The 13906-nt window shown below is 39.5% G+C and overlaps 3 protein-coding genes across 3 annotated transcripts; 1 reads left to right on the forward strand and 2 right to left on the reverse strand.

The window, feature by feature from the left end:
* Positions 1 to 1416: 1416 nt before the first annotated feature.
* On the forward strand, positions 1417 to 6903 carry oxtrb (oxytocin receptor b). The gene is made up of 3 exons (XM_071494789.1): positions 1417 to 1655; positions 1798 to 2901; positions 6625 to 6903. The coding sequence occupies exons 2-3, from the start codon at positions 1977 to 1979 to the stop codon at positions 6885 to 6887; spliced, it is 1188 nt and encodes a 395-aa protein (XP_071350890.1). The 5' UTR covers positions 1417 to 1655; positions 1798 to 1976; the 3' UTR covers positions 6888 to 6903.
* Positions 6904 to 8360: 1457 nt separating this feature from the next.
* On the reverse strand, positions 8361 to 9532 carry LOC139630933 (caveolin-3-like). Its single transcript, XM_071494791.1, has 2 exons — positions 9403 to 9532; positions 8361 to 8702 (listed from the first exon to the last, which is right to left on the reverse strand). Exons 1-2 carry the CDS (start codon positions 9511 to 9513, stop codon positions 8361 to 8363), a joined length of 453 nt encoding a protein of 150 aa, XP_071350892.1. The 5' UTR covers positions 9514 to 9532.
* Positions 9533 to 10057: 525 nt separating this feature from the next.
* On the reverse strand, positions 10058 to 13159 carry cav4a (caveolin 4a). Its single transcript, XM_071494790.1, has 3 exons — positions 12843 to 13159; positions 12428 to 12615; positions 10058 to 11344 (listed from the first exon to the last, which is right to left on the reverse strand). The coding sequence occupies exons 1-3, from the start codon at positions 13059 to 13061 to the stop codon at positions 11194 to 11196; spliced, it is 558 nt and encodes a 185-aa protein (XP_071350891.1). The 5' UTR covers positions 13062 to 13159; the 3' UTR covers positions 10058 to 11193.
* Positions 13160 to 13906: the final 747 nt, after the last annotated feature.

Consider the following 13906-nt stretch of genomic DNA (forward strand, 5'->3'; position numbering starts at 1 on the left):
TCAAATTCCTTCCACTGGGGAGGAGCTTTGCATGAGCAAAGTTAAACTATTTAAATTAGTTATAATTATTAATGATCATAGTATTGATCAAGTAGATTTATTCTATGTAAAAACCAGGACTGGAAATATAGCCTGTTACTTTCTTTCAGGATCATGTGAGTGTTTCACATCACTGCTGTAGGTCAATTGTTGGTTGCCAGCAGCAAAATCATGTATGTAAATAGCACAGTAAAAAAGTGACCCATTTGTCGTCATTTGATTGTTAGCACACATTCAACAAGACATAAGGGCTATTCAGCTGAACAAAGGTCGAACATTACAGCACCTGCAGCTGTTAAATGAGGCCTGGAGATTCTACATTCACACATCACCTTTTGCAAATTTGTATTTGTACATTTTCCTATTCACTTAGGCTACTTTCATTTTACCCCCACCCTGACTGTGTGCTGTGTGATTGTAACAAAACATTTCCCTGTGGGGATCATAAAAGGTTTTTTTTTGTTGTTGTTTTTTTTCTGATTTTGACTCTGAATGTGTCAAATAAATGGTCACGATTTTGTTTTCAGAGCAATAATTCATTCTGCACAAGGTGAAGCAAAATTGACTTTATTCCTTTTTGTGACTAAAGAAAATAATCAGTATAATAACTGAATCCATCTTAATAAATCCTTATTACAAATGATCCAATTGATATTTTATTAAGTAATATTGGTAATGATTATCAATATTACACATGAGTGTATTTGAGAAATATATCGAGTCAGGAAAATGTTATAGAGATTATATGAACAACATGACAAACTTTTGAGTGCTTCATTCATTCAAACTGCCGCATGAAAGTATAGAACACTTTGGACCATGGCTCAAAATGAATCATTTTGATTATCTTTTGCTGTGACCTAAAAAGAAAAGTGAGATTATTGGGGGTTAGTATGTAGGAATCCTTCCTTCATGACCTCAAGGGAGTAATTTCAGAAACTAACGTGGCCCTGTGGAATTAGGGTTAGGGTTTTTACAGCTGTTTTGTACGGTTCTGTTAAAATATTCTGATCACTCACATCAGCTTGTTTGATGTGAAACTGTATTGAATTACTGCCCTGTCACACTTAAATTATGCTTTTTTGACTTCACCTGCAACCATCTGTGATTGAGCCTGAGCATGAAGTACCAGCTAACAGCACAGTCTCAGATGTAATCATATTGAACCAAAGCTCTTCCAGCTCCAGATAACATCTTTTTTCCCATATTTGGTGGCTTCCTTTGAAAACAAGTGACCTCTTTGGCGCTATAGAACAGAGTGGAGTGGTTTTCTTCTTAATGGTTCAAACAAAGGATTTTCAAATAATGTAGTTGCTAAAAGCATTGACTCAGAACTAAGCAATATAAGATAACATAACGTAAATGTCGTTAAGGGAGATTTGATTTTAAAAAAGCACAAAAAACTGAGGTCAATGTACAGGGACAGGGAGAGAGAGAGGGAGAGAAAGAAAGAGTCTGCTCATACGCAACAGCTTCCTTCAGAGGAAAATAAGACGAGGGGAGGGGGGGTTACTGACATTGGTAGGATACAGAGCTCCAGCAAACCAGACATCAAACTGGACGCAGTGATGAGGACTGCAGTGCTCCGAGGTCCCAAAATAAGATTCGCTTTAAAGGTAAGCTTCGTTTGGACAAAATCCCTTGATATGGTTACGTGGTCATATTTTTTTTTTTTTTAAGTTTGAAGAATATTTCAAAGGCTTGAGATGTGTTTCCAGTCGATAAAATAAAAGAGGTGACTCTTTTGTTTCCCTACAGACGAGAGACTTTTGGATTCTCCCGTGATTTATAATAAAAGCGATTCACATAACCAACTTTCACGGAGTGACCTGGCAGGGCATCGCGCAGGACAGATACAGACGTACACTGGATGGCGGTCCTGAATCTGGGTCTGTGATGTGACCGCTGTCTGCGCCAAAGTGGTGCTTTTACGCACAATGGAGGAGCTTTTACGCGAGCAGGATAGCTGGGCGCAGAATGTTTCATGGAGCAACTCAAGTCTTGGAAATGAAAGCCATGTAGGGAACACCACAGTGAACCCTTTGAAACGAAACGAAGAAGTGGCCAAAGTGGAAGTTACCGTCCTGGTCCTGGTGCTGCTGCTCGCTCTGACCGGTAACCTGTGCGTCCTGTGGGCTATCCACACCACCAAGCACAGTCAGTCTCGGATGTACTACTTCATGAAGCACCTGAGCATCGCTGACCTTGTCGTAGCAGTCTTTCAGGTCTTACCGCAACTTATTTGGGATATCACGTTCCGCTTCTACGGGCCGGATCTGCTGTGCAGGTTGGTCAAATACCTCCAGGTCGTGGGTATGTTCGCGTCCACCTACATGCTTGTCCTGATGTCCGTCGACAGGTGCTTAGCAATCTGCCGACCACTTCGCTCCGTGCACAAGAGGAAGGATCGCTTCTGCGTGATCGCCTCTTGGATGCTCAGCCTGATATTCAGCACTCCTCAAGCGTATATATTTTCTTTACGGGAGGTCGGGAACGGTGTGTATGACTGCTGGGGGGACTTTGTACAGCCGTGGGGCGCCAAAGCATACATCACATGGATGAGTCTCAGCATTTACATTTTCCCAGTGGCAATTTTAAGCATCTGCTATGGTTTGATTTGTTTTAAAATATGGCAGAATTTCAATTTAAAAACCAAGAGGGAGCACTTCCTGGCTCTGACTCCGAGGGCCCCCAAAGCCGCTCATCCGCTCGCCCGTGTGAGCAGCGTGAGGCTGATTTCAAAAGCAAAGATCCGAACAGTGAAAATGACATTTGTAGTGGTCCTTGCCTACATTATCTGCTGGACTCCTTTCTTCTTTGTCCAGATGTGGTCTGCGTGGGATCCAGCTGCACCAAGAGAAGGTAAAGCCACATCCAGAGTCCTTGTTTTTTCTTTAGCACAGCACTATGCAGTTCGATTTATAATCCTGATATGAAGCTCGTATGCCTTCACCAAAAGCAGTTATTTACCTCAATAAATGACATTGTTGATTATCAAGAATATTAATCACCTCTTAGCACCCTGCTTTTATAGGGTGAGAGCAGAGCGTCACTTCTGACCTGATCTGAATTTATTGTCCATATAAAGCCTGTGAAGTACAACAAGATCAGTTGTTCTACAACAATAATTCAGCACAAAGTGTTTCATACATACAAAGGCAATTCTCCCACCATACAATATGTCTGGGAACGCATAAGCAATCCACTTGACTTCCAAGACAACACAGTGGTGTTTAACTCCAGACTTCCCCAGAGTGAACACAGATGAATGGGGTGTCATTTACAGTGGTTATCAGTTCAGAAAAAAGGCCTCAGAGCCACTGGGAGAGTAAATGTACCAGGACATCAAAGAGTTTCTCTCTCTGCTCCCAGTGGTGGTTTATGTAATTTCCATTTAACTGCATAGTTTGTTCAGATTTACCCCTCCTATCTCTTGACTTTAAAGGGGACAAGAGCAGCATGACAGATATGCTCCATACCCTTTAAAGTGGTGTCATCTGGGTAAAATTGCACAAGTGTTCATTCAGAGCATTCAGCCTATGTCTTAAATAGGCCAGACTGAGTTAATCATCTTCCTGTTTTAGGCCTCTTCCGAGCAGTTTTGTACAAAAGAGGAAATAAACACAATTAAAGCCAAGAATGTGTGTACACTACACTACACTACACTACACTACACTACACTACACTACACTACATTACACTACACTACACTACACTACACTACAGACCTCGAGTGTATGTTGTAATAGGGGCCCCCATATAGTTAGATGGATGGACTCCACCATTATATTTTGTAGGCTGTTACCGAAACAGTGAAATAGTGAACGCCTCATTGCTGTCCTTTAAAAACCATGTATCTCCAAAATGTTAACTTTTTATGATCTGAAGAAGCCCCACTTTCAGCTTTGTGACAATACTTTTTTCAGATAACACAATGGGCTTTTTATCGGCTTATTCAGCTTAAGATTTTGAATTTTATCAACTGAGAAAAAAACAAAAAAAATTCCAGTTTATCTTAAAAAAATCAAAATCACAAAATCTGAAGTTGTTGGACAACAACACTATAATACAGCACAGATGATTGTTGCACTGATCATTTGTTACTGACAGTAATTACGAGGTTACTGATTTGCACAGTACATTAAACAATACACATTCAATATAAAATAAAGAAAATTATAAGAGCAAATAACTGAACTGACTAAGAAGCAACAGTTGTATGGTTTGCACATGTGCACGGGACAAAGAAGAAGAGCGAGGGGAGAAGAACAGATGCAATCAGTCTGAAATATCTTTGTATATCTTTAGGAATTGGAGCAGTTTCAGGAAAGGTGGATTGGTAGATTGAATATAAATTAGCTGTTATAGGTGAAATCCATGTTGACAACCCCTAGATTTCAAAGAAAACTTTTCAAAAAAGTGTCCAAACTTCAGAGCGAATGTAAGGATAATTCAGATTTCACTGACTCTCTGCTCATGACTTACTGCACTCTCTTTGATCTAATGCCACAATGTAAAAACCCTGAACTTCAGTCATATCATCACATTGTCCAACCTGCAGAGGATCCACTGACAATGGAGCAGAATCTGAACTAAGCGGGAGCCTTGTGCACTTATACAATGTTTGTTTAACTTTTTAGCTTCAGAATTATCTTTGATATAATGTGTGCTTTCAAAAAAATAATTGATGGCAGTATTATCAAAGTCCTTATTCTTGTTGTCAACATTTCCTCCTTTTTCCTTTTTCCAACTTCAATCTCAAAAGAGCAGTGCTATACATCATGATATTACAGAAAAGGAGCCAAGCGTAATGTTTTTCTTTCATTTCAGACAGCCTAGGAAGTGGTGTGTGCACTATAAGTCAAAGTGAAGTGTGACAGAAAGAAAGAAGAGGTTTGAACGTTGTTACTTTGTGGTATTTCGCTTTAAGAGGACTGTGTTCCCCACGGGCAAGACTCCCTGCACCAAATAATCTGGACAGGCTGTTTGACTTATCTGTTGAATAACTGTCATAACTATGACGGGACATTTGGTTGGCACCTCCCGGAATAAAGAAAAGAACTATAGGGAGTCAGAACAGCATGAACAGAAGAGGTCAGCATTCTGACTTGAGGAGTGAAGAAGACAACATGCACTAAATCTCTCTCACCCCATTAGGTTAAGGGGAAAAAAACTTGGAAGTCTTCCACTTTCCACTGTTCAAATGGTGTACTTCTTCACTGAGCTCTGAGGCTTCACCAATTGGAAATTTAATCAGCTGAATTAATGAGAAAATGAGGTGTATGTTTCCACTCAGGGCAGCCCCCTGCAATTGAAGCCATTTATCATATTTGTGTCAAGCAACTTAAAATCCTATTAGTGCGACATCCATCAAACCTTTTTATATAATTCTAAATGTTTCTGGGGTTGTCTGAAATGTTTCAGCATGCCAGCTCATATATTTCTCAATAAATAATGTGCAATATGCAGTAAGTGCAGCTGCCTTGCAGAGAGACTAATTCATGGAAAATGAAATGGAGAGTCCAAATCCACCCGTCTTATCTTGAATTTCACATGAAGAAATGTAGATTAATTAACACAACTGACCATGTGGGTTCTAGCTGCTTCTTAACATTTCTTATTCTCTGGAAAAGAGTTACAATGAGGATGAATACATTCTTAACAAGACTCTACAGCTTAGCTAACATGTGCTTATTAGCAATAAACACAAAGTTCAGTTGGGGCTGATGGGAATGTGGCTACTTCTGCCTGTAGGACAAGCTGAAATTTTGACCTGATGATGGTATTAGATGAAAAATTCCATGACAATCCATCCAATAGTTGGTGAAATATTTCAGTGAAAAACAGAAGTGTCTGTGGTGGTGCTAGAAGAAAGGTCAGGTGATCACCAAAGTAAATAGAATAAATCATCTGGCAACTATCAATATCCCAACATAGTTTCATTGTAAACCATCCAATATTTCTTTATATATATATATGAGTCTGAACCAAAGTGGCACCTACATCACCATCCCTAGAGCCATGGTGCTAGCAATGACTAAACAAACTTAGAAGAGCTGTTTGAAAGACCAAACACACGCGCACACTCACAAAAGCACTGAGTTTGACTTCAGCCTGCCAGAGGATTACATCTTTCTGGCCTGGAAAAAAGCCTGCTACTTTTTTAGAGATCCACTCATCCACTCCTTTTCTAAACTGCTTAGTCTATTCTGAGTAGCAGGGGGCTGGAGCCCATCCCAGCATGCATTTTTAGAAATCCTTAAGGTCCACCCCTGACAGACTGCAGGTCACTAACAGCGCTTCTTTAAAAGGACAAGGCTGGCTGTATTCTACAATTTATTTTTTTATCATTGTGGAAAATCATGAAAAGACAAACTTCTTACATTTTTCATGGGATTTGTTAACAAAAGGAAAACTGTAAAATATCAACAGACTCCTTTGGATGTTTTCTTTGTTTTCAGTTTGGAATAAGCTTAAAAATGGTTCCCACTCCCAACCACTCAGATGCATAGTTTCCTTTATTTAACACTGTTAGAGTGCAGCCAGTGATATCAGCCCCATGTTCTTCTCTGTTTCTCTCCCTAGACATGGCCTTCATCATCGCCATGTTGTTGGCCAGTCTCAACAGCTGTTGCAACCCCTGGATCTACATGTTCTTCGCTGGTCACCTGTTCCACGACCTGATGCAGTGCTTCTTCTGCTGCTGTAGACAGCACCTGAAAGACTCCTCCTGCGGCTGTGATCGACACTGCAGGCACAAGAGCAACTCCTCCACTTACGTCATCAAGGACACCAGCAGCCAGCGGAGCCTCACGCACACGTCCAGCACAGGGGGCCCAGGACACTGAAAAGCCGGCTGAAAGCCATCTGCCATGCTTCTTGTAGTCAAGTAATGTGACAAGCATGCAGTTCCCACTTTCAGACATTTAATTATCTGCTGCGGCTCTGCGGTGGCCATTTCAACATGTTTGTTTTCAGGTGTTTTAAACTGACTGAGACAATATAAACCTCCTTTCCAAACAATACACTGCACCATGTGATAACCAGAGCAGAACAAAATGTCATTGTGTCAAAAATGTGTCCGTCACATCTGGCACCACTTTAAATTTCTAAGGATGTGTGCCCTTGGCTTCCCAAAACATTACTTTCCTTATATATACAGTGTTTCTCTCTTATACTGAAGGCTTTCACATTTCAAGATTTGTGCTCTTGCTTTTCTGTATAAACAACCATGAGCATTTGGAAAGTTGTTCACATACTTCTGTCCTTCAGTCTTGAATCTCGAAGTCTTGTTCCTGAAGTTGTTGTCCTGGCTTGATTTTAAGAGACAAATAATTATCACAATAATTACATCAAAATTGCACAAGGACATTCTAAAATGCTCAACTGCATTTTAAGATGTGGTTGCTCTGTGCAAATGAGCACTCATCCAATTACTGTAATGACTGTTTACCCTTTAAACAGTCGTTTACTTTGCGTACACACATTTTATAGTCCAGCGTGAGTGGTTGAATCACAGTGTTGATATGCATAAGTAACGTGACTTAATGCAATGATCTCCACTGTAACAACACAACCAAAAATCATCAACAAAGCTGAATCCACAAGGATGCATTTCACATCAAGGAGACTGGTTTCAATATTTTCAGCAGACTCCCTTGTATTATAAATCAAACAGTGTTTGTCCTTTTTGATATAACATAAAATTCACTTTGTAAATAGTTTCCATTGCACCTCATATGTGTGCGCCATCATTTTTATCAACTCCATTTCTCACTAATTGGGATCAAACTAGAATAATGCTTCCCTCTTGTGGCAACAACTGATTATTCCAACAAGTCTCTTTGGCCACAGGATTCGAGGCCATCTGATAACTGGTCATATAATGTGCATTCTCAACTTAATGTGTGTGATTTACAATTTTTTTCAATGTTAAATAACTTGGTAAGTTGTCAAAGAAAGCATTTTGGTTGACAGCAATACCCACATGGAGTAGTTTTAAGGTGAAGGAGGGGAACTCACATTCACATACAGTTTCATTGAGTGCCACAAAATTTAATTCATCGAATATACTGATGATTTCTTTTTCTATCAAGAAATGTGGGAGTGATTACTATCATCCTAGTGGAATGAAACTTTTCTTTTTGTACTTAAAGCATTATTTATTTAAAGTTTGGGCTGACTTCAGCATAGGATTAGAAAAAGAGTGAAATTCATAGTTAAACAATTTTAAGATTTAAACAGCAATGACAACTATCAAGCCTGCAACTTTTTTTTCTGAGAAATGATCAGAACTTGGTCTTCATGCCTGAATAAAGCACTTATGTCTCTTTGCGTAAAACCACTTTCACGCCGCTGTACATCTTCCCCATCGCCTCAAAGAATGGCCCAATAAAGGTGTGTATGACCTGTGAGTATAATCGGCTCAGACACTGGGACTCAATCACACAGCTCTTAATACAGGGCACAACAGCCCAGATGTGGCAGAATGACAGACAAGCAAACAGGAGGCCCCAGAGCAGTGACAGAGGAATGCCCAAGACGGCTGTCAGACAGCGATAACAACAGTACTTCGACACTGTGAAGGTGGTGTAGCTGGCTTTCCACACACCGTCCAGGCTGTGTGTGCCGACAGGCTCTGCGATCACATCTTCAAAGTTCACCTAAAGCACACGGAGAGAATTCATTTATATACTGTGTTTGGTGATTTTCCACTTTCTCCAGGCAGGTGTCTCCCTGCACAGTACAGTCCACATGCACAGAACTTACCACGAGGGTTCAAGCACAAAAAGATGATAATATTCATATCAAGATGAAATCTGCTCATAGTGTGGCGTGTTAGCAGAAGTGTCAGCAGCAGATATCTTAAACCTTCTGCAAATAAAAACAAACCTGTGTGGATGGGGAAAATATGTTGCTCTGTGATTGAGGTGAAGCGACCCTTTACGGGTGGAAACTGACCCCTTAGCCTCTGAGTTACCTAACAGAAGGCTTAAAATCAGTCCCCAGATAAAATCAACCCATGTGTACTGTGTAGATCTATAAACCAAAGCATTTGTTAACAAGAAAGAAAAAGAGTGGTCTCTTTGCCCTTTTTTAAAGTAAAACATTTAATATGTAAAAATTTTAGTAAAGGCTTAATAGTTGTGCATGATGATTGAGGATTTCACTGTAAAAATAAATCATCTCCACCCTGTCACACCCCAGATAATATACACTGTTAAGGCTTGTTTAGCCTCAAACTATCACAAATTCATGCTGATGTCTTACATGTTTTCATTCATGCATTTCTGTGATGATAAACTAAGAAAAAATAAAATTAAAAAATAAAGAAATCAATAAAGTAAAAAAAAAAAAAAGCACCTTGACCACATCTTCATTGATTTGCTTGGGATCCCTGTTGATGAGGTCGACCTCCCTGGTGTGGCTGTCCCTCCTGATCATCTGCTCGTGGCTGGAGTCACTGTCAGTCATTATCCCGCTCCTCTGACTGACTGTGCTGCAGGCTGAGGCTGAAGCTGAGATAAAGAAGCAAGGGAAGCTATGATGAGAGGCCGGATGTGTTGGCTGCAGTCAGAGCCTCAGAGGGCAGGGAGTGGCAGTGTATTAGCGGAAAAAGCCACTCAGTGTTATTGCAATCCTGGGAGGCCAGCAAGCAGCTGCCAGTGACGACTACCTCAAACTGTCAGAAATACAGAAGGCACTGCTGACATACCACATGTACCACAAGTATAAGGACGGACACGCACACACACACACGATAGTGTTGTTCATTCTTTTGTGCAAATGTGACAACTCACACAGTGACTTAGAGCATTTCATAAAGGGGAAACAGACTCATGTTGCATTTCACACTGCCCTGAGAAGGAGCCATACTGAGGAATATATAGCCAGTGTCCCATTTGAGAAGACATTCAATTTTTTCATTGCGAATGTAGGGTGGCCATACACATATAAATCTACATTATATTTCATTTTTGTGACAAATTTGCTGTTAATAAGTGCATGATCCATGATATTATTATGTAAGATGTTTTATTAATTACAGAAAAAGCAATACTCAAGTGTTTCCTATATAAAACTATATAAAATACAAGTTATGAAATGCACAGCTTGGCAAAAATGTTTGTTTTCAAGCTTTAAAACTGTTGCATAAAAATTATATTGCATAAACCTGCAAATCAGGACATGTCCTGTCCTGCTGATCTTCATATTATCAATGCAATAGCATTTATATTGTAACAGACAATGTTTTAAATATCTGTCTCAATCACAATAATAATTTAAAAGAGATACTGAGGTGTCTTAATTCATATACAGTATATACATGTTCATAGGATGCTCTATTATTAAACCCTCTACCTCCCACTGGCCCTTCACTTCATTTTACAGAATAATCATGTTTTCTGTTTGGAGCTAATCTTGTTTCAAACAGAGGAAAAAAAATGTAATTTGTGTTTTTCATTGCTATTTTCTCCCAGGAGATATAAGCAGTTCTTTTCCACAGAGCTAAATATTCCTAGGTTTGTAACTTCTATAATTAAAATGAAATCCTAGTAGTTGTACATTTTTGCTACTTGAAATTAAACTCTAAACTGCAGTTTAAAAATGTAAGACAGTGTAAAACCAAGATCAAACATTATGACAAAAAGATCAATTTGCATGACAAATTCTCCTGGAATTCTAAAAATCATTCAGTGACTATGATATTAGTAAAAGTACTGTTTGCTTCACAAAAAGAATCATTATCATCGTTCTCAATTTCTTCAAATCAGTCACTGTAACATGAGTTATTGACACGCTCAGTTTCTTAATCACACTGGTGACTGTTGTTAAGAACTGTAATCTTCTTATCAGTCTCACTGAATTCATTTCCCACACTGAGGATGAAATCTTGAAACCGGATGCATCAGCTTATTTTCTTGCTGTGTCAGAACCTTGTGGCTCTTTGAAAATGCCACAAGCCTTGTGTAATCATTAAAAAGAACCAGCAGATACTGTTAGACAAAAAACAGTGGAACACACGTATTAATAATCATCTTACATTGAATTAAGTATTAAAGAATCAAATATCACCGCCCACTTGGGCTCAGTCCACCAGTTGCAATTGCGCACACAACGAACAATCCAAGATGTACTTCTCATGTGTGAGTCTCATTCTTTGGCCAGGTGAATGCTGAAGCCTCCACAGCACCTCCCAGCACTTGTGAGGAAGGGGCGCACAATGACGCTCAGCACAATGCTCCAAAGGCTCTGCAGCCAGTGCATGCCCATAAGGATACACTTGATACAGGGAGAAACCATCCTGTCATGGAAAGAGACACAAAAACCACCCCAATTACACAAAGAAAGATATTTTCTTAGTCAGTGTGAGTAATGCAGCTACTTTTAATTTAATTTAAGTCTTTAGAAATCTGTGTCAACAAGGAACTAGGAAAATTGTTTTCTTCTGCCAAACCTCCAAACTTTTTTTTTTTTAATACAAAATTTTATACTGTTATTGCTTTGCTATTTCTTAACCTAGGGCCAAACGGGGATATGAGCTAAGTACATTTAGTTTCCAATTTTCCCCCACCCACAGTCTTTCATCTGCAGCACAGAATACACACCCGTTTAACACACCCTCTTCTATAGAAGAATCAAAATTCTCAGTCATTATTGTTTTACCATAGCTTTTCAAATCAGTCTTCTTAAATCAAAAGTCCTTTTTTCCTGTCATACCCATGTGTCCTTCTGTTGCTATTGTGTTTCCCTCAATTCCTCCAGATACTGAAAACCAGCTAAAGTTCTCCAGCGATTTATTATTGTACTTCAATGAAGTTGGGGAACTAATAAGAAACAGTCTGAAAGAATAATGGTAAAAAATTGTGCATCAGAGTCTAGAGATATCCTGACTTTCAGTCCCTAGTATGGGTCCAGATTTCCAATACAGCTGAATAGCATCAACATCATTACTGGCTCATTACTTTTAATTTAATGCTGAGTAATAAATCCATGGGATTATGAAATAAAAGCAGACTTGTGGAAAAAAGCATTTGGAAAAAGAAATATATATAAAGAACATAGGAAAAACTATTGCATAATGAGTTTAATTTTCATAAAAGATAAATGAGATTTACTACTATTTAATTATCTCTATAATTTATTCATAAAAAAAAAAACTTTGGTGATGTGATTATTCATTTAATTATTTATTTGTTATCTAATATTGAAGACTTTGGGGCTCCAGAGATCACAAACAATATTCCATTCACCCCCATTTTGTTGAGATGGAGGAACAAATTTCAGATGAGTACCTGAAAACATGGCCAAATTAAACACAAATTATCTGTGTGGTTAAATGAGAGCAGGTCGTTAGCACGTGAGAGGCAGAGGGATATAAACCTACCAGATGTGGAAGCAACTGAGGATTGCAAAGAGGAGACCGGAGATAACTGACATGGGAATGGCCAGAAGCACTGTGACTATCCTGTAGATCCAAACCCGGGACACCTCGAACAGGGCGTTGCTCCAGATCCACACTCTGTCCCCACTGCGCACTGAAACTGGCTCAGCAATCACATCCTCAAACGTCACCTGGGGACACAGGAAGAAAAGTGGTGCTGATGCTAGACAGGTGAACTGTTAGGTCATGCTCCTGCTGGGATTAATTCACTTTCACCACATAAATGATGACCACTGGAGGGCAGTGCAATAAGCCAAGCAGCTTCTTGCTTCTACAAGCCAAAGGCTGTGTGCGTTTTTTTTAATCAAATGCTCCATGCAACAGAGTTCATTAGAGTTACTGCACAAGAATACAATACCTTTAGGCAGTCATTGATACCTCGGGGGTCTCTGACATTAATCAGAGGCTTGGTATCACTGATTTCCACCAGGGTAGAAGTATGAATGTTTTCCTCTTCTTCCAGAGAAGGAGGGGCCCTCCACAGCGTCTGAGGTTCTGCCCCATTGTCAAACTCTTCAAGGTCACTGGAGTCCCCCAAGTCAATCTCTACTTCCTCTGAATCTTCCCCTTTCATCATCTTTCACCCAAACATGTGAAGAAAACACAACCCAGAGAGAACACCGTGGATGTCTGTCGCTTCACTATCAGCTCAGACTGAGGCCGCTGACTGCACCCCTCAGCTGGCTGTGTGCAGTGGGGTTATATTGGGAACGTTACAGTGCCCTGGATGGTATTTGCAGATGGTCTTTCAAGTGAAGATCATTTTCCTGCGCCGTGGGAGGACAGGAAGGATAGTGGGGGATATAAATACTGTGAGCATAGAGATGACTCTGAATATACTGATACACCCCACTGGGAATGCAATCAAACAGACGCACACACAGACAACATGAGACAACTCTGCAAATGGGAGCAAAAATAGAGTGAAAAAGATTCCAACTTTAATATTTAGTGACACAGGTATTTTTGACTTTCATTCATTACCAAGTCTCATTTGATTTCAGTGAGACTTGACTTGTGTCTGTATCAGGAAAGGGGTTGAGTTGCAAGACGATACTGCCTCCCTCTGGCCTGTAATGGAAACTGAGTCTCCATTATCATTTATTTTCACCGGTGTAGTGAAATGTGCATGACCTAATAATGTTAGCATGCAAGTATGATTTATTTCCCATTTGGATCCTCTCAGTTTCTCAAAATAACACAAAGTGCACAAAGAATTTAAGATTTAAGCAAGAATTAAGCGTATCTATATCTACTCATATACGTACTTAATATGATACATTTAACTTGACCTGCTTTTTATTAAGGTTCAGAGTTAAGGTATGAGTTATTTCATATACACATCTAATCTAATTTAATAGTGTATTAGGATACAAGAGATCATAATACAGGAGAAATAGAAATAGAAATCAAATAAAATGT

Source organism: Trachinotus anak, unplaced genomic scaffold (assembly GCF_046630095.1).
Source record: "Trachinotus anak isolate AG129_WGS33_773 ecotype Australia unplaced genomic scaffold, CSIRO_AGI_Tana_v1 ptg000013l, whole genome shotgun sequence".
NCBI classification, from domain to species: domain Eukaryota; kingdom Metazoa; phylum Chordata; class Actinopteri; order Carangiformes; family Carangidae; genus Trachinotus; species Trachinotus anak.